Genomic DNA, 22452 nt, shown 5'->3' with positions numbered 1-22452 from the left:
TATATACCTATACTGTACATCCCTTTATACAGTATACCTATATACATAAATACCTATACTGGCTCACCTGCACTGGCTTCCTGCGCACTTAAGATGCGACTTTAAGGTTTCACTACTTATGTATAAAAACGGTTTCGCTCCATCCTATCTTGCTGATTGTATTGTACCATATGTCCCGGCCAGAAATCTGCGTTCAAAGAACTCCGGCTTATTAGTGATTCCCAGAGCCCAAAAAAAGTCTGCGGGCTTTAGAGCGTTTCCTCTGGAATGCTCTCCCGGTAACAGTTAGAGATGCTACCTCAGAAGCATTGAAGTCCCATCTTAAAACTAATTTGTATACTTTAGCACTTAAATAGACCCCTTTTTTAGACCAGTTGATCTGCTGTCTCTCATTTCTGCTCTGCCCCCCCTCTCCTGTGTGGAGAGGTTACCAGGTGACCACAGATCAGCCTTTACAGAGGACGCGCTAGCTGTTCAAAGTGGGGACTCAGGGTGGACCACTCATCTTTGCATCAGTTGGTGACGTCTCTGCACTGCTGACTTATCTCCATTCAAGATGATCTCCTGCTGGCCTCCCAAGGGACTGGACTCTCTCAGGAAGTCGGGACCCCGGGTGAGCAGTCCTTATGCATCAGTCGGTGACGTCTCTGCACCCCGAAGTGTCTACATGCAAGATGATCCCCGCTGGCCCCACTATGGACTGGACTCTCACATTATTAACCGTATCCACTCGGCATCCTTTGGGTTGAGGGTTTTTTTGCCCTGATGTGGGATCTGTGGGATGTCATTGTGGCTTGTGCAGCCCTTTGAGACATTTATGATTAAGGGCTATATAAGTCAACTTTGATTGAATGATTGAAGAAGAAAGGCTTGGAGGCACGTCATTATTTTCCATCTGGTTGATTCCACAAATAAAGCACTAAGGCAATGAAAGACAATTTTGGATGTATTTGATGGATGTTGATCAATACCATGCCATTGCTTATCGGCGTTGTCAAGCTATTTGCTTATAACATTCTGTACACAATATATGATATTAGTTTTTGCAATTGCAATTTTGCTGTCATCTGTAATTAGACAAATACAGTTTTTTTTTAATGATTTTAAGTCAATGTTTTGCCCATCCATCCACCTCAATGTTTATTTACATTTTCACCAAAACAATCTTTAGTGATATCAAGATAAAAAATATGTCATTGCTAAATAATATGCAGCCTTCAAGAGATGTGTTATTCTAATGCAGGGGTGTCCAAACTTTTTCCACTGAGGGCCGCATTCTGAAAAATCAAAGCAAGCGGGGGCCATTTTGATATTTTTTATTTTAAAAACCAATACAATATATGTATAAAAAATATACATTTAGGCCTCCACTCAGGCTTGATCCCGGGGACCCCAAAGGGTTTTGGTCAAAAAAATATTAAAAATGTGTCATTATTCAGTATTATTATTATTATTATTATTTAAGTTTTAAATCTCTAGATCAACATTAGGTCTATCTGTCAATATAACGGTTTTAAAGATTTAAGTTGTATGCTCTTGTTGTCAAAGAAAAGCCTGTTTTTTTAATGGAAAAAATAAAAAATATGCAATATTTTCACACAATAAATTTTTCAAGTGGAATATTTGAGATTATATAATAATTGGAGCCTTAAAAATGTCAATAACTCATAACAACATTGATTTTCATTCATAATTTTTTGAGCAATGACACTTAAAAACAAATCACACTAAAATATTTGGGGATCCAAATAATTCTAGTGTTAAAAAATAAATTCTATTTTTTTTTACTGTTTACTTTTAACACAATTATCTCGAGATCAACTTCAGGTCTATCCATCAATTATACGTTTTATTGAGGGAACTCTCCTGAAGGAATCAATAAAGTACTATCTATCTATCTATCTATTGTTGTTTATGTTTTTCGTTTGTTCGTTTTAGGCCCTTCTTTATAAAAAACAGCTTAGTTTTTTATATGGCAAACACAAAATATGCAACATTTTCCCCCAATATATCTCAGATGTGACGTAATTGGAGCCTTGAATAGGTCAATAATTCATAATGACATTGAAGAAAGAAACAGTCTGCATGGCAGCTTTGTGTTATTAGAGTATACATTGCGACATTCTTGTTACATTTCACCTGTTTGCTCTTTTATACCACTTATCATGTTTTTAATTGTTTTCAATCGTATTTTTAAAATGTGCCGTGGGGCCGTTAAAAAATGACCTGCGGGCCACAAATGGCCCCCGGGCCGCACTTTGGACACCCCTGTTCTAATTTATTAATACTACTTAGGTTTAAAATTTGAATATTGCATCATACGCGTTTAACATCAACACACAAATCCATTCCATGCTGAAGTTTCCTAAAGAAAACTGCTCATATGCAAGTACACTATACAAAGAATAATACAAGTGTAACCAATGAACAGGCTTTTAAAGTATATTTTGTAAGTTATTTTTCTGAGACCCTTATTTGGTGAGCGTAGTAGGCAGAGAGGATTTTGCATGAGAGCTTTTATTGTCAAATCCAAATCTGTGCGGTTGGTCTCATGGGCTCTTGACAGCGGTGGTGTTGTGGGGGAGAGAAGGACTGTGACAAACAAAAAGTGACCCTCAAGTTTCTGACGGTGTTCTGGAAAAATTTGCGACCCATAAAAATTTGCTGCCCAACGCTATACTGAGCATGCTCATTCATGTGCATCAACGCTAAAGGTTTCCTCAAATATAGTAACCATAGCAATTAAGGTACAAAACGTTTATATATTACAGTTATTTTTAAGCAGTTTTTTTTTACTTACCAAGAAACAAACCAAAAAAAAACCAAACAATATAAACCTTGATTAACCTAAAATGCATGGCTGGGTGTCAAACAGACAGACCGCAGGAGTTTGGTAAGTGGAAAATTGAACTGCATTTTTAAATGAAAGAAACTGCTGTTCTAAATGTGTCCACTGGATGTCACAATAGCAATTCTGTTAGGCAAGTAAATAGAACAAGTTTGCAGAGCAAAAAATTATTCACTTTATTTATAATAAAAGAGCAGACAAGTCCAAAGACTGCAAGGTTTTCCGAGGGTGGGGGCAAGCCCGAGGACAAAGAAGCAACGAGAGTTCACCAGGATGTGGGCCAGTCCAATGCTATCGATGAGGGAAATTTGTGTAAGATGGATGTGTGGCTAACTAGAATGATTGTAATTCAAAAGTATTTTTTGTCGAAGACTCATTCCTCCTTTCTAAGAACTTGACCATTGTACCATTGGTGGAGAGCTTGATCTTGCGGTTAGCCCTGTACATCTTGTACATGCCGTATATCACAAATTACAATGCATTAAAAAAAGAAAAACATGTGTGTTTTTGTCTTACATAGGGAGGTAAAATTCCATAAAAAGTGCAGCTCCCCTTAAATGAATCATGAGAGAGTAAGGTTTAGCCACACTCTAGAATAGAATAGAATAGAATAGAATAGAATAGAATAGAATAGAAAGTACTTTATTGATCCCTGGGGGGAATTCAACACCACAGTTCACTCACAATAGACAATAAACACTTAGGTATTTTTTACATGTGAATAACATAAATACAGTCTATTATACAGCATTATTCACATGTGAATAATGTAAATACAGTATTATACAGCATTATTCACATGTGAATAATATAAATACAGTCTATTATACAGCATTATTCACATGTGAATAATATAAATACAGTCTATTATACAGCATTATTCACATGTGAATAATATAAATACAGTCCATTATACAGCATTATTCACATGCGAATAATATAAATACAGTCTATTATACAGCATTAGTCACATGTGAATAACATAAATACAGTCTATTATACAGCATTATTCACATGTGAATAATATAAATACAATCTATTATATAGCATTATTCACATGTGAATAATATAAATACAATCTATTATACAGCATTATTCACATGTGAATAATATAAATACAGTCTATTATACAGCATTATTAACATGTGAATAATATAAATACAGCCTATTATACAGCATTATTCACATGTGAATAATATAAATACAGTCTATTATACAGCATTAGTCACATGTGAATAACATAAATACAGTCTGTTATACAGCATTATTCACATGCGAATAATATAAATACAGTTTATTATACAGCATTATTCACATGTGAATAATATAAATACAGTCTATTATACAGCATTAGTCACATGTGAATAACATAAATACAGTCTATTATACAGCATTAGTCACATGTGAATAACATAAATGCAGTTTATTATACAGCATTATTCACATGTGAATAATATAAATACAGTCTATTATACAGCATTATTCACATGTGAATAATATAAATACAGTCTATTATACAGCATTATTCACATGTGAATAATATAAATACAGTCTATTATACAGCATTAGTCCCATGTGAATAACATAAATACAGTCTATTATACAGCATTATTCACATGCGAATAATATAAATACAGTCTATTATACAGCATTAGTCACATGTGAATAACATAAATACAGTCTATTATACAGCATTATTCACAAGTGAATAATATACATACAATCTATTATACAGCATTATTCACATGTGAATAATATAAATACAGTCTATTATACAGCATTATTCACATGTGAATAATATAAATACAATCTATTATATAGCATTATTCACATGTGAATAATATAAATACAGTCTATTATACAGCATTAGTCCCATGTGAATAATATAAATACAGTCTATTATACAGCATTATTCACATGTGAATGATATAAATACAATCTATTATATAGCATTATTGATATGTGAATAATGCTATATAATAGATTGTACTTATGGTACCTAGTGTGTGAATGTGAGTGTGAATGTTGTCTGTCTATCTGTGTTGGCCCTGTGATGAGGTGGCGACTTGTCCAGGGTGTACCCCGCCTTACGCCCGAATGCAGCTGAGATAGGCTCCAGCACCCCCCGCGACCCCAAAAGGGACAAGCGGTAGAAAATGGATATGGATATATATATATATATATATATATATATATATATATATATATATATATATATATATATATATATATATATATATATATATAGCTTTTGCATATATTGCATTCTATTTTAGTTACTTTATTGAGTTTACAACCCCCAGGCACTGTTTTGTACTGTTTTTATTGATTATTATTATTTCTCAATTTGTTTGTTAAGGTTGTAATTTATAAATTAAGGTTTATAAAATAAATTTTAAAAAAAAGTGTTATTTTTCTCTCCCCAACAGACTCTCTAAGTACGTAAGAAACCCCACCCACCAAATGTATACATTCAGGTTTATGTACAAGAAGTTGTCGTCAAATAAAATTTAAAAACCTTTTTTTAAATAGCCTCTCCAAACAATAATGACGTCATATCTATTGAACGAACACGTTCCCACTTTCGATTGGAACTAATTTTAAACTGACCATCGTGGTTTCCAGAAGAGTCCATGCGGTTTGATGACGTCACTGAAGGACAGCGTTCCCGTCTGAACTCCCGGCGTCTTGCCGCCCTCGGATCGAGAGGAAGAAGTTTGGATGTCTGCACTCGGCGCCTGCGCTACTTCCTTACAGCTGACGTCACACCCAGCATGGCGGTCAAGGTGACTCCGTCACTACTTCTTATCAGATTTTAACCTTTAAAAGGCGCCCACTCGGCCGTGTGGGTCGTCCACGTAGCCCGGGGCGCTCCAGGGCATCTGCCCCTGCTCGTAGTCACCGCACATCCCGGATAGTCGCGTCTCAGCCGGGCTCCAGCAGGCGTCTTGACGCGGCTGTCAAGATGTGTCGTTTTGCTTCTCCCGCCCATCGGAGGGCCGTGTTGTTGCTGATTTGTGTGGTTTTTCCCATCTTTACTAAAAGTCTAAGCTAATGAAAAGAGTCAAAGCTTCACATAAGAACCGGTCCGACCACTTTTTGCTTGTTCAAGATGCGACTTGAACGTACTGACTCTCCTTGTGTGTCACAGGTGCAAGCGACCCAAAGAGCAGACCCCCATGACTTGAAGGCCATTTTCTTAAAGGTAAGACCTCATTTGTGAGCTTTTTACAAAAGCAAATAGACGGAATATAAATTGAAAGAGTGAATGAAAGCACATTTCTAGGTATCAGGATTGTTGATGAATTGAACTGGAAATCTCATGTCAAAAATATACAACATAAAGTAGCAAGAGTCACGTCAAGATTAAATAAAACTAAACATGTGAATGTGAGTGTGAATGTTGTCTGTCTATCTGTGTCGGCCCTGTGATGAGGTGGCGACTTGTTCAGGGTGTACCCCGCCTTCCGCCCGATTGTAGCTGAGATAGGCTCCAGCGCCCCCCGCGACCCCGAAGGGAATAAGCGGTAAAAAATGGATGGATGGATGTTCTAGACCAGTCTTTTTCAACCACTGTGCCGCGGCACACTGGTGTGCCTTGCCAACTTTGAGACCTCAGAATTAGGGAGATATTCAAAAGGCCCGCTGGGGGGGTGTGTATATATATATATATATATATATATATATATATATATATATATATATATATATATATATATATATATATATATATATATATATATATAGCTATATATAGCTGTAATTCACTGAAATTCAAGTATTTATTTTTATATATATATATATATATATAAAAAAGAAATACTTGAATTATATATATATATATATATATATATATATATATATATATATATATATATATATATATATATATATATATATATATACATATATATATATATATAAAATAAATACTTGAATTTCAGTGAAAAATATTTCTTATATATATATATATAAAAAATAAATACTTGAATTTAAAAATGAATATAAAGTATTTCTTATATATATATATATATATATATATATATATATAAAAGAAATACTTGAATTAAAAAAAAAAAGTATTTCTTTTATACATATATTATATATATATATACATATAATATATATATATAAAAGAAATACTTGAATTTAAGTGAATTACAGTTATATATATATACACATTATATATAGCTGAAATATATAATATATATACAGTATATATTCACTGAAATTCTAATATTTATTTATATACATATATATATTTTATATATATATATATATATATATAAATAAATATTTGAATTATATATTTCAGCTATATATAATGTGTATATATATATATATATATATATATATATATATATATATATATATATATATATATATATATATATATATATATATATATATAGCTGTAATTCACTGAAATTTAAGTATTTATTTTATATATATATATATATATATTTTATATATGTATATATATATATATCAGTGACGTGCGGTGAGGTTCATGGCTGGTGAGGCACTGACTTCATCACATGTGAACCCTAAAGAGTATCTTATTCACCATTTGATTGGCAGCAGTTAACGGGTTATGTTTAAAAGCTCATACCAGCATTCTTCCCTGCTTGGCACTCAGCATCAAGGGTTGGAATTGGGGGTTAAATCACCAAAAATGATACCCGGGCGTGGCGCCGCTGCTGCCCACTGCTCTCCTCACCTCCCAGGGGGTGATCAAGGGGATGGGTCAAATGCAGAGGACAAATTTCACCATACCTAGTGTGTGTGACAATCACTGGTACTTTAACTTAACTTTAACTTTACACATACAAACTGTAGCACACAAAAAAGCACATTTAATTAAAAAAAAGTTATTATGGTCTTAACTTTACTTATAAATGAAGTCCATGCGCCACTCCTTCTGAACAAAAGCATCGATAAATTGTTTATAGAAGTCTTCCTTATCTTTCTTCAGTTTTAAAAGTCTCTCTGTCTCGATGGAGATATTCCTTTAATTATTACCTCCTGCTTCGATTGAAAGTCCAGTTTAGAAAACTGTTTTATTTTAGATATGTAATTCTCCATGTTAAAAGTCCAGGCGAGAGGAAAAAATAAACGATCGCTGCTAACTGTAGCTTGTTGTCACTTGTTCTGCAGCCGAGTAGTCGCAATAATTATCCCTGGGATCACTAGCGCCCTCCACCACCATGAGGCGGGATTACTGCGAGCCTCACCCAGTGCGTCTTCGCAGCCGTTTTATGATTGCTCAGCACAAGAAATATGTTACACACATACAGTTGTTGACAAAATACACTGTACATTATATACCTCAGCTAACTAAACTATGGAAATGTATAAGATAATTCATATAGCAATACGGTCTCACTGCACAGCAGGCCAGCAGTTAGCCGAGTCATTGCGCAATCCATGGTGAGGCTCAACTGGCTGCTGACTCACCGCAAGTCTCTTCTCAGTATTTGAACGGCAAATGTGAAAATTCAGCGATTTTGAATAAAAATAATCTAAAACTGGTGAAGTTAAATGGAAAATAACTTTAGAGTATAATCACTGGATACACATAACAATTAAATTTTTTTTTTTTCTTTTTACTTTTTTTTTCTTTCCATGATGGCACATGCGGCCCCGCCTCACCTGCCTCCACGTCATTGATATATATATATATATATTTATTTTATATATATATAAATATATATTTATTTTATATATATATATATATATATATATATATATATATATATATATATATATATATATATATATATATATATATATATATATATATATATATATATATATGTGTGTGGGAAAAAAATCACAAGACTATTTCATCTCTACAGGCCTGTTTCATGAGGGATTTCCTCAATCCTCAGGAGATTTTCAATCCTGAGGATTGAGGAAATCCCTCATGAAACAGGCCTGTAGAGATGAAATAGTCTTGTGATTTTTTTCCCACACATACATATTACGCTCTACCACGGTATCGAGCACTATTTTTTGGATAATCTAATTAAGACATATATATATATATATATATATATTATATATAAGAAATACTTGAATTTCAGGGAATTACAGCTATATATATATATATATATATATATATATATATATATATATATATATATATATATATATATATATATATATATATATATATATATATATAGTATATATATATAGTATATATAGCTGAAATATATGATATATATACAGTATATATTCACTGAAATTCAAATATTTATTTGTGTATATATATATATATATATATATATATATATATATATATATATATATAAATAAAAGAAGGAGGATATGGATGATGTTCGTTAGGAAATTATCGATGTCGATGCCATTAGCGAACCCTCTTATCGAACCGATTCCTTATCGAATCTCTTATAGAATCCAGATAAGTTGGTGTGTGTGCACTGAGTTCCAAAAGCCACAGATGTTATGTGACCGGGCCGGCACGCTGTTTATATGGAGGAAAAGCGGACGTGACTGAGGACAGCATGCGGTTGTTAAAGGGTGAAGGTTTCAGGTGAGAGAGGATGCTAAAGGCACGCCCCCAATATTGTTGTCTGGGTGGAAATCGGGAGAAATTCGTGAGAATGGTTGCCCCGGGAGATTTTCGGGAGGGGCACTGAAATTCGGGACTCTCCCGGGAGGGTTGGCAAGTATGGTGTGCCGTGAGATACAGTCTGGTGTGCCGTGAGATACAGTCTGGTGTGCCATGGGAGATTATGTAATTTTCAAAAAAAATTTTGCACACCAGTAATTATCATCATTGAAGCTTAGGCATGGCTATGCAGAACGAAACTAAAACTGAATCGGCTGCAAAGTAAACAAAACACAAAATGCCGGACGACAGCAAAGACTTACTGTGGAGCAGAGACGGCGTCCACAATGTACACCCCGTACATGACATGACAATCAACAATGTCCCCACAAAGAAGGATAAAAACCACTTAAATAGTCTCGATTGCGAAAACAAAGCAGGTTCGGAGAATAGCGCTCAGGGAAGAAATGAAACTGCTACAGGAAAATACCAACAAAACAGGAAAAGCCACCAAAATAGGAGTGCAGGACAAGGACTAAAACACTACACACAGGAAAACAGCAAAAAAGTCCAAATAAGTCAGGGTGTGATGTGACAGGTGGTGACAGTACACCTACTTTGAGACAAGAGCTATAGCATGGGTGTCAAACTCTGGGCCGCAGGCCAAATTTGGCCCGCCGTGTAATTTCACTTGGCCCTTGAGGTGATATCAAATTAACACTGGAGCTGGCCCGCCGATTATATTCAGCGGCGTTGCCACGGTAACACTGCATTCACCGCTAATTCTCATACTTGCCAACCCTCCCGAGAGAGTACCAGATTTCAGTGCTCGTCCCGAAAATCATCACATCCGCTTCACATCTTCTTTTCATCCAGGCAAACATGTGCTGGCCTAGTCACATAATATGTGCCGCTTCTGGACGCACACAACAGTGAATGCAATGCATACTTGTTCAACAGCGATACAGGTTACACTGAGGGTGGCCGTACAAACAACTTTAAGTTTTGTTAGAAATATACGCCACACTGTGGTCCCACACCAAACAAGAATGACAAACACATTTCAGGAGAACATCCGCACCGTAACACAACATAAACACAACAGAACAAATACCCAGAACCCTTTGCAGCACTAACTCTTACGGGAGCTACAAGGGGGTGGGGGGGGGGGGGGGTTTGGTGGTAGCGGGGGGTGTATATTGTAGCGTCCCGGAAGAGTTAGCGCTGCAAAGGGTTCTGGGTATTTGTTCTGTTGTGTTTATGTTGTGTTACGGTGCGGATGTTCTCCCGAAATGTGTTTGTCATTCTTGTTTGGTGTGGATTCACAGTGTGGTGTATATTTCTAACATTGTTAAAGTTGTTTATACGTCCACCCTCAGTGTAACCTGTATCGCTGTTGAACAAGTATGCGTTACATTCCCGTGTGCGTTCATACAGAAGCCGCACATATCTTGTGACTGGCCGGCACGTTAGAATGGATGAAAAGCGGATGTGACGACAGCTCATAGCGGATGTAAAAGCGATGGAGGAGCGGGGGCATGCTGGAGCCTACCCATCAGCTGTTGTGGGACCATCATACGATTTGATGTCTTTATATGTTAGGCCAATACTAAAACATAAATCAATAAACTTCTCCCACGGTTGATGGCTAGGCTCCTCCATCGCTTTGTCTGTTTTACTTCCGGTTCACTGACATAGGAAAAAAACCTTTTGCGAGATCTGGCAAAACATTTTTTTCCCCTCCATGTCCCTTTAGGGCAGACCTGGGCAAATTAAGGCCCGGGGGCCACATGCGGCCCGTTGAGCTTTTCAACATTCCCAACATTTTTTTTAGATGTTTAAGATGTAAAGTGTAGCTGCCATTATGATGTGCAGTGATGTTTTCTAATGACCGTAAGTCTTCAACTATACTAAGTATTTCAATGCCTGGAATATGCGCTTTTGCATGATATACTAGTTACTATGGTAATCTAATTAATTACTAGGGTCATCTAATTAGTTACTATGGTCATCTAAGTCACAGCAGCTCAGACGAGGCACCAAGCAGTGTGGGTGGGGAGCGTTTCCACAGAGTGTCAGCCTGAAATGTGGGTGTCAGGGACAGACGTGGAAGGAGATTTTTACAACAAAGTTCTAAAGCTTAGTGATATATCACATGTATCAGATTGTAGGTGGGTTTATTTTTTTACCCTTCACGTTCATATTTCGCTGCTTGTTGCATTTTTGTTGCGTTTCGCTTGATTGTAAAATATGTGGATGGAGAGGGGGTGTGACGTTCATATGTTGTCAATATTCAGGGTTTTATCCTTCATAGTTAATATTGTAAATCCCACATCCTTTATTTTCATGTACATTCTGGGTGTCTCATTCAGTTAAAAAACGTAAAACTCCATAACGTTTTTAGCATTCAATCAGACATTATTGTGAGGTTTTGTATTAGTGTTCCTAAAAATCAGATATACCGGCCCCCGGACACATTTTTTTCTCTAAATTTGGACCCCCCCGAGTCAAAATAATTGCCCAGGCCTGCTTTAGGGGCTCCGTACTTATGGAGTATATTGTGACTAAATTGAGAACAGGAAGTGAAGAAATGTTTTAGCAACTGCTATCTAAAAGAAAAGGGGTAGGATTAAATAAGCTCTGCTTCTTCCTACTCCTTCTCGAACATGTTGAATAGAGAAACTGGAAATTGTGATGTATCATGTTGTACGCTTGCATGTGTGATGTATCATGTTGTATGCATGCATGTTCCAAATAAAGACAAACTCAACTGATCTGAACGTTGCAGTTTGCGTGTATAGTCTGACGTGGATGGGTCACATGGTTCAGTTAAAGGTCAAGCAAATGCTGCGACTAATTTTGGAGCAGCCTGCTTTAAGTTATACACTGTAGCTTTTAATTGTTTTTTTTGACTCCCACTTGTAAATCACGCTGATACAGTTTGGAGTGTGAACTTCCTAAAGTCTTTATGCGGTCCTTTTCTACTTGCCACTGCCATAAGAGGACCGTCTGTGTAATTTGTGACACACATTCAGGTGGAAGAGTTAATTACTGGTAGCGCTTTCTGACTGCCTGTGTAATTTGATTAAGAACTACTCGAGGCCTACTGTGAGGCTGAATAAGAAACACAATAATAATGTCATGAAGAAAAGGCAGCACAGCAATAAATTAATATTTTCACTTTACATGTTAATTCAGCGAGAGTGCAATGAAAACACTTGGCTGGAAGGTCTGCACCCTCGCTGTTTCTGTTTATCCTGCTCCCTTTCTGTCTTTCTTGGCACAAGTCGGCTCTTTTTGCTCTGCCAGTTTATGTGGCGCTTGTGTTTCCTCAGCTATCTCTGCTGCAGCTTGAAATTCAATCCCGACTCTAAAATGGACTGTGAGACTTAAAGGGTGTTAAAGGTCTTAACTTCAGAACCGTGCACACTACTGGCTTGTGCAGATTTCGTCTTCCAACTCTTTGTGACAGTTATGTTGAGACTTTTCTCCTTCCTTCAGGGTCATATCAATTTAGACTTAGAGGGGAAGTGCGCTTTTTGGGGAGTTTTGCATATCATTCACAATCCCTATGTAAGATAAGAACATATGTGGTGTTCTTTGTTTTATGCCAGGGGTGTCAAAGGTACAGCCCCGCAAACAGGTTTTATCCGGCCTGCGGGATGAGTTTGCTAGGTATAAAAATTAACCTGAAATTTTTGAATGAAAGAAACTGCTGTTCTAAATGTGTCCACTGGATGTCGCAATAGCAATTCTTTGTATCTTTGTAGATGATGCTACATATGTACAAAATAAACCACATGATGTTAGTACATCAATCGAGGAAAATGATCAAACTACATAAATAACATCCTGTAATTGGATTATGATATATATTTTTTTATCTTGATAGATTGAAAATTAACACCAACATTATCACATAATTTATTCAGAAAATATAAATAACGACAAATAAAGTATAAATATTATTAACCGCAACATGTAAGTGTAAAAAAACAAAACAACAACATTATGATTTGTACAATTTCAGAATGTGCTGGTTCTATTTTTAAACAAAGAAAACACGCTTAAGTTGTCTTTATTTTTAAGTTATCGTGCCGCGATTTCACCAGTCCGGCCCACTTGGGAGTAGATTTTTCTCCATGTGGCCCCCGATCCAAAATGAGTTTGACACCCCTCCTTTATGCATTCTAACTAGTAAATGAATGTGACGAAAAGTCTGCTTACAATGGAGGCTATAAAATGCTTAAAAACATCTATACCAGTGGTTCTTAACCTGGGTTCGATCGAACCCTAGGGATTCGGTGAGTCAGCAGCCTCAGGGGTTCGGCGGAGGTCAAAACACACCCGACTCATCGTGTAAATACAAACTTCTCCCTATCAGCGTATTACGGATACAGCAACAGCTGACTGGCTTGCAGGTGTGTAATTTGTTGTGAGTTTATGTTTATGTTGTTTGAACAAGGTGATGTTCATGCATGGTTCGTTTTATGCACCAGTAAAAAAACATGGTAACACTTTAGTATGGGGAACAACATCACCATTATTTAGTTGCTTATTAACATGCAAATTAGTAACATATTGTCTCTTAACTAGTCATTATTAAGTACTTATTAATGCCTTATTCGGCATGGCTTTATTATAACCCTAACCCTCTAACCCTGACACTAACCCTAACCAAATAACTCTAAATTAAGTCTTTGTTACTTAGAATATGTTCCCCTAGTGTCCAAATAACTCTAAATTAAGTCTTTGTTACTTAGAATATGTTCCCCATACTAAAGTGTTACCAAAAACATATAACTTTGTCTTGAATTTGAAATTTTTTTTATTTTTTTATTTTTCACTAAAGAAAGGTTCGGTGAATGCGCACATGAAACTGGTGGGGTTCGGTACCTCCAACAAGGTTAAGAACGTGATCACTTCAGTTTGCCACCATGTTTACATCATCGAGTGGTCTGCTGCTTCCTTGCTTCCCTGCCCCCTGTAAGTCTATTGTAGCTCATACATCATCTATCTGTTCTGGGAAGAAGATGGCTTAGAATATAATCCAACAAATTGGGACACTTTGACCACCTTATAGGACTGGAACTGGCGAGAACGACACAAAAAGAACTTGGTCCCCCCCACCCCCCACCTAGTTTCTTTGCGAGGATTATGAGACATTTTTCATCTAAATGGGAATATATTAACATCCTCGCAGTCAGCATCCTAATGACAGCAGACCTTACACAGTAAGTGATGTTTTATTATGTCTGTTATCTCTCATAAAGTCTGCAGTGACTAGGAATCGGTGATGAAGAAAAAAAAAGAAGCAAACATTGTGATGTGTTTTTTTAAATTAATGCGCCGCGTATGCTTAAAATGATCAAAATATGTAAATATTAAATGTTATTATAAATGTGCCCGTTACTACATTACATATATACTTACATCATGTATACAAAACCTCAATGGAGATGTTTGGATGTTTTTTTAGGAGCACTGTAGGCAGAATTGAACCTCCCATAGTCTCAAATGTAAGCAAACTTTTGATCGAATTGATTTAATATTCAGAATGCATTTAAAAAAATCCATCTGTCGTCATGTTTTTCATAATGTTTGTGAACGATAGGTAATGTTCCAAAAAAAGTGCTTTTAATAAAAAAAAAAGCATCACAATGTTTGCTTTTTCCTTCCACAACATAACTGATTCACTGCGGACTTCAAAAGAGCCAACAAACATAATAAAACATCACTTACTGTACAATATCTGCGGTCACTAGTACTGCTAGGATGTTCATATATTCCCATTTAGATTAAGAATGACTCATAATCCTCGCGAAGAAAAAAAGGGGGGTGGTAAACCAAGGGTCTTTTCGTGTGTTTCTCGTCATTTCGGGGGCCTAAATTGGATGCCAAAGTGTACCAACTTGTCGGATTATGTCCTCATCCTTCTACTATCAAGGTGAGAGGCGTTATTTATGATCTAAAATAAACTTTGACCAGCACCGAAGGGAGAAAGTGGCTCACCAGCTCATGACGTCAATATAGCAGCAACAAGCTTATCAGCTCTCTGTGATAACGCGTTTCTAAAAATAGTTTGTCTGCGTTAACGCTTATAATAACAATATTGTATCACTAATAATTGGTTAAAATTCAGGTCACGAAATGTAAATGGAGTATTGTTGGTGCTTTTTGGATGGTTATTTAGAAGGAACAGAGTACCGGGTACCTCTCGTTGACTCCATTGTAAGTGGACTTTTATTTACGTTTATTTAGGAGTTAGAATGCATTAAAATACATCTGTCTTCTTGTCTCTTATGATTGTAAACGATAGACAAAACTCCCAAAAAAGTGTAGGTACCTAAAGTATATTGATTCAGCATTTCAGTCTGATTAAATCTATTGTCTGAACCCCAATAAACACATTTTAAGATAGAAATCTAGAGATCAAAATAGCATTCTTAATAGTACTGCATGTGTAAAAATAAGTCAACGACTGCTAAAGGTCAAACACTACCATTGTAAAATAACAATTTACTCTTTGGATTGTGAGTGCACGTACTTAATGTATCTTCTAAAGTCAATCTTGTAGTAGGGAGCGAGACAAAACCTGGCAAAATGACCAACCTTGACTTCACACGGGACATCCCTCTTCTCAAATTTTGTTTTAATTACACCTCGCATGACCTCAGGAACGTTTAGCTTTCCAGGTGCCACCACTTGTGTTTGGCACATTTACATGTAAGGGATACGACATTTTAATTCTAAGGCTGCTGCGGTTCAGCTGTCACACTGGTGGGATAAAGCAGTTATGGGTCGTCCCTGAGCAGTGGCAGCCAAAGGTCCCAGTTTAGTGGATCAACAATACCTAACCTAAATAATAACATCGGTCTTGCATGTAATACACTCTAACTTACTGTCCGCCAGGATGAAACATCCCTCTTATGCACCCGTCCTCCTTTATGTAAATGTACATCATGTATATATCTGGTTTATAGTTTGAAAAAGGATTTGCCTAAAGTGAAGCTGGAATGGGCTCCAGCCCCCCGCAACTCCTAGAGGGACAAGCGGTAGGAAATGGATGGATGGATGGACTTTTGACTCTAATTGTGAAGAGTGACTTGAAGTTAAAGGGGTACTGCACTTTTTTATTTTGCCTATCATTCGCTATCATTATGAAAGACATGACGACGGATGGATAAAAACAAACCAAAAAAAGCACTCTAAATATTAAATAAACGTAAATAAAAGTCTGCTTACAGCAGCGCCAATGGGCTCCACTATTCCGCCCATAAAATCAGAAAAAATACCCATTCAAAAAGCGCCAACAATACCCCATTTACATTTTGTGACTTGAATATTAACCAAGTATTAGAAATATTGTTATTATAAGCGCTAACGCAGACAAATTATTTATAGCGGAGACGTGATCACTACCGTGTGTCCCTACGTTTACATCATCGAGTGGTCTGCTGCTTCCTTGCTTCCCTGCTCCTTGGAAGTTTATTGTAGATCATAAATCATACATCTCACTTGGAAAGTAGATGGCTGAGGATGTAATCCGACAAGTTGGTACACTTTCACAGCCATTTAGGAACCAGAACTGGCACTGACACAAAGAGACGCTTGACCCCCCCACACTTACCACCCTCCCACCCAATTTCTTCCTAAGGATTATGAGACATTTTTCATCTAAATGGGAATATATTAACATCCCAGCAGTCTGCATCCTAATGACAGCAGACCTTATACACGTTGGGATGCGTTTTTTTTAATTAATGCGCCACATATGCTTACAATGATCAAAATACGTAAACAAAAAAACAAAACAAAAAATATTATTATGAATGTGCCATTTACTACATTACATATATACTTACATCATGTATATAAAACCCTAATGGAGGTGTTTGGATGTTTTTTAATGGCTCTGTAGGCATAATTGAGAGGCTTCCATAGGCTCCATTGCATTTATTAAAAAAAAAAAAAGCCCATCTGGCGTCATGTCTCTCATAATGATTGTGAACGATAGGCAAAATTCCCCCCAAAAAGTGCAGTTGCCCTTTAAAGAAGAGATAAAAATGATGGATGCTGATGTTCATCACTAGAGGTGGGAATCTTTGGCCGCCTCAAGAATCGATTATGACTCGTTTAAAAATTTGCAGTTTTACATTTCTCTTCGTTTCACTAAATAAGCATTTATCACTTGCAACTTTAAAAAAACAATTCATCCATAGTGGATCTAACATAATAGTGTGAGAGTCCAGTCCATAGTGGATCTAACATAATAGTGTGAGAGTCCAGTCCATAGTGGATCTAACATAATAGTGTGAGAGTTCAGTCCATAGTGGATCTAACGTAATAGTGTGAGAGTCCAGTCCATAGTGGATCTAACATAATAGTGAGAGAGTCCAGTCCATAGTGGATCTAACATAATAGTGTGAGAGTCCAGTCCATACTGGATCTAACATAATAGTGAGTGTCCAGTCCATAGTGGATCTAACATAATAGTGTGAGAGTCCAGTCCATAGTGGATCTAACATAATAGTGTGAGAGTCCAGTCCATAGTGGATCTAACATAATAGTGAGAGTCCAGTCCATAGTGGATCTAACATAATAGTGTGAGAGTCCAGTCCATAGTGGATCTAACATAATAGTGTGAGAGTCCAGTCCATAGTGGGTCTAACATAATAGTGTGAGAGTCCAGTCCATAGTGGGTCTAACATAATAGTGTGAGAGTCCAGTCCATAGTGGATCTAACATAATATTGTGAGAGTCCAGTCCATAGTGGATCTAACATAATAGTGTTAGAGTCCAGTCCATAGTGGATCTAACATAATAGTGTTAGAGTCCAGTCCATAGTGGATCTAACATAATAGTGTGAGAGTCCAGTCCATAGTGGGGCCAGCAGGAGATTGTGTTCAAGAACCAATGAAGTTTGTACATGGAGGTTTTACCGTACCAGCCATCTAAAAATGGACAGCTGTAGTTTGTATTTATTCTTTATGGAGGAGAGAAGTCTTAGACATGTTGTGTGAGTAAAATGAGTAAAAAATACAATTGCTGCAGTGTTTTGAGGCATCATAAGCTTGATGTATTATTATGTTGTGTAACTGAAGGGTTTGTGTGTAGCGTGGGATTTCCTGTACTCACAGGCCAATCACAGGTTCAATTATAGATAATTATTCAATGACCAGAGCTTAACATGTCTTTTCGTTTTGCTTCTTTTGCCTGCGATCGAATTGTATACCAGTGGATGTGCTTTCGCTTTGACAGTCTGCGCTGCTCTTTACATGTCAGTACTTGTACAGTCGTCTGGCGGTGACACTTTCAATAGGGCAAGGACAAATGAAAGCAGACTACTTTTAGGAGTGGAAAGCCACAACTGCTTCATTTAGAACAGCTGTGGGTGATGGTATAAGGTTATCTCCTCAGATACTGTTACTACTCTGTGTACGACTTTCTAATAAACCTTAGAAGAAAGTTTAGGACCTGAAGTGGGACATGTTGTAATTTGCGCTGTTGGCCTTTGAAGGCCTACTGAAATTATTTTTTTTTATTTAAACGGGGATAGCAGATCCATTCTATGTGTCATACTTGATCATTTTGCGATATTGCCATATTTTTGCTGAAAGGATTTAGTAAAGAACATCGACGATAAAGTTTGCAACTTTTGGTCGCTGATAAAAAAAGCCTTGCCTGTACCGGAAGTAGTGTGACGTCACAGGTTGAAGAGCTCCTCACATTTCCCCATTGTTTACACCAGCAGCGAGAGCGATTCGGACCGAGAACGCGACGATTACCCCATTAATTTGAGCCAGGATGAAAGATTCGTGGATGAGGTACGTGAGAGTGAAGGACTAGAGAGCAGTGCAGGACATATCTTTTTTTGCTCTGACCGTAACATAGGTACAAGCTGGCTCATTGAATTCCACACTCTCTCCTTTTTCTATTGTGGATCACGGATTTGTATTTTAAACCACCTCGGATACTATATCGTCTTGAAAATGAGAGTCGAGAACGCGAAATGGACATTCACAGTGACTTTTATCTCCACGACAATACATCGGCAAAGCACTTTAGCTACGGAGCTAACGTGATAGCATCGGGCTTAACTGCAGATAGAAACAAAAGAAATAAACCCCTGACTGGAAGGATAGACAGAAAATCAACAATACTATTAAACCATGGACATGCACACGGTTAATGCTTTCCAGCCTGGCGAAGCCTAACAATGCTGTTGCTAACGACACCATTAAAGCTAACTTAGCAACGGGACCTCACGGAGCTATGCTAAAAACATTAGCTATCCACCTACGCCAGCCAGCCCTCATCTGCTCATCAACACCCGTGCTCACCTGCGTTCCAGCGATCGACGGAGCGACGAAGGACTTCACCCGATCATAGATGCGGTCGGCGGCTAGCGTCGGATAGCGCGTCTGCTATCCAAGTCAAAGTCCTCCTGGTTGTGTTGCTGCAGCCAGTCGCTAATACGCCGATCCCACCTACAACTTTCTTCTTTGCAGTCTTCATTGTCCATTAAACAAATTGCAAAAGATTCACCAACACAGATGTCCAGAATACTGTGGAATTTTGAGATAAAAACCGAGCTTTTTGTATTGGATACAATGTGTCCGCATACTTCCGTTTCAACGATTGACGTCACGCGCATACGTCATCATACATAGACGTTTTCAACCGGAAGTTTAGCAGGAAATTTAAAATTGCACTTTATAAGTTAACCCGGCCGTATTGGCATGTGTTGCAATGTTAAAATTTCATCATTGATATATAAACTATCAGACTGCGTGGTCGGTAGTAGTGGGTTTCAGTAGGTTTAAAGATTGGAGATAAGAAACCCAGCTTGATGGTATTGGGGATTTTATTTATTTTTTCCCTGCTGCACCAAAGTTCTATCAAAGCACACCCACACCTGATAATAGTAGGATTGGGATTGTGGCAGTTTGTCCCATTTTGACCACTGTTGCCAGGCAAAGGGACACTTTGTTTATTCTCTTTTGCCACACAGAAAAAAAAGCATGAATAAGTACACTTGTGTCCTCAAGGGCTTGTTTGTGTTGTGTGCAGTATGCCAGCGTGGTGGAGGATGGAGAGCATTACTTGACACCAAAAGACTTTGTGCAAAATTACCTGGGTCTGCAGGACCAGCTACAGCATAATCCCAAAGCTGTCAACCTGATAGCTGGAGTGGCGGACACTACTAAAGATGGGTGAGTATTGTGTCCAAACTTTGTGAAAAAAGGTGATGATTTCTAAATACAGTCGTTTCGGAAATGACCGTCATAAATTCATTTAGGGCTGGGCGGTATACTGCTTTTATGAATTATACCGGAGTATTTTAGGAAGAGTAGTTTTTACAATTTTTTGAAGACCGTTGTACTGTAAAATAGGGCTGGGCGATATATCGAAAATACTTGATATATCGTGGGTTTGCGTTATAGAAAATGACTATATCGTGATATTCGAGCATATGTTCTCACGCAGTTGCTTTTAGTTGCGGGCATTACACTACAGGCTCTTCTCACTCTTTCTTGTCTCTCCTTCTCACAGAGACATAAAACAAGCGCACCTTCTTACATACTGTCGCGCGTGCAACGTCATACGCCCTCGCCGAGCAGAGAGGTAGCGGCATGGGTAACGTTAGCAGTGGTGCGAGTGGTAATACGAGAGAAAGAAGGTGCCAATCTGGTAACAAATGAAGGAAGAACTAATTCCCAAGAAAAAAAGCAGGGGGTCCATCGTCTGGCGGTGGTTTGGCTTCAAGCGGGAAGATGTTGAACAGACAACCGTAATATGTCAAGTATGCAGCAAAAGCGTTGCTACAAAAAGTAGCAGCACTGCTAATTTGTAGTATCATTTGAAAAGTCACCCGCTAGAGAATGAAGAGTGCTTGAAACGCCACATGTCAACATCTCAGTTCAATGCCACACCAACAAAATGCCCAAGGAACCATTTCCAGATCAACACCGTATGAAAAAAATAGTCAACAACAAAAGAGATAACGTCTGCAGGAACCTACCACATAGCGAAGGACATACACTATTTGATTTCCTATTATGCAGCTCATTTGTATTTGACACTTATTGAAATATCTTGTGTGACATCATGCACAAAAGTGCACTTTATTTGTTTTAAACTATTGTAGTGGCGTTCTGTACAAAAAGTGCACTTTAATTTAGTGTTGTTTTGATAAGTCATCTTAGTGACATCATGCACAAAAGTGCACTCATAGCTTGTTTTAAAATGTCTCTGACAATCTTGCACTTTCTGTTTTGGAAATGACATGAATGTTTGTGCCACTGCTTAATAACTGTTTAATAAATACACTTTTGCTAAATTGACTTAGTTGTGATTTCCCTCTCTGCATGAAAGTTTAAAATGAGCATATATTAATGCAGTATGAAGAAGAATGTTTTAATGTAGACACACAGAATCATCATACTGCTGTGATTATATGCATCAAGTGTTCATTCAAGGCTAAGGCAAAATATCGAGATATATATCGTGTATCGTGACATGGCCTAAAAATATCCAGATATTAATAAAAGGCCATATCGCCCAGCCCTACTGTAAATATTTTTGCTCAGTTACCACCGATGAATACACTACAAAAGTGAACCATTTAGCTTCAGCAGAATTGCTAGCAGTCCCTTCCCCAGACAATATGTCGTTGTGCTTTCCTCCACCGTGGCCAACTTTCCGGGTGTTGTTGTTTTGTAAAAACACCCGATATGAAGCACCTCCCGCAAAAAAAAACCTTAGAACATTGGGCATGAAGGCTTTGGATTTCAATGGAATCAAAAAAATATCCTTAGCAATATTGGCCAATGGTTGGTGTTTTTAGCTACGTTAAGCATTTTGATTTCCAATGTGAAAGAGTGGTGAATTCATTCATATCCAGTCGTTAAATCAATTCCGGGCCTCAGTTTTTCCTTCATGTTTTTGTACTTCTTCACCTGTAATTATGTTTTCCCGAAATTCCATGAATTCCATAATACCATTTCTCAATTAAAAATGTTAC

At 37.3% G+C, this 22452-nt stretch overlaps 1 protein-coding gene across 1 annotated transcript in view; it reads left to right on the top strand.

Annotated features, from left to right (window-relative positions):
* The first annotated feature begins 5467 nt into the window (after positions 1 to 5467).
* Positions 5468 to 22452, top strand: part of LOC133664893 (electrogenic aspartate/glutamate antiporter SLC25A12, mitochondrial-like) — a 69652-nt gene continuing 52667 nt past the window's right edge. The window contains exons 1-3 of the mRNA XM_062069896.1: positions 5468 to 5634; positions 6000 to 6053; positions 20499 to 20641. Of these exons, the coding sequence (XP_061925880.1) occupies positions 5482 to 5634; positions 6000 to 6053; positions 20499 to 20641 (350 nt within the window). The 5' untranslated portion in view covers positions 5468 to 5481. The remainder of the gene's footprint in view (positions 5635 to 5999; positions 6054 to 20498; positions 20642 to 22452) is intronic.

Source organism: Entelurus aequoreus, linkage group LG14 (assembly GCF_033978785.1).
Source record: "Entelurus aequoreus isolate RoL-2023_Sb linkage group LG14, RoL_Eaeq_v1.1, whole genome shotgun sequence".
In the NCBI taxonomy this organism is placed as follows: Eukaryota; Metazoa; Chordata; class Actinopteri; order Syngnathiformes; family Syngnathidae; genus Entelurus; species Entelurus aequoreus.
Note: the sequence above shows the minus strand (reverse complement) of the source record. Positions and strands in the feature narration are given on the sequence as shown.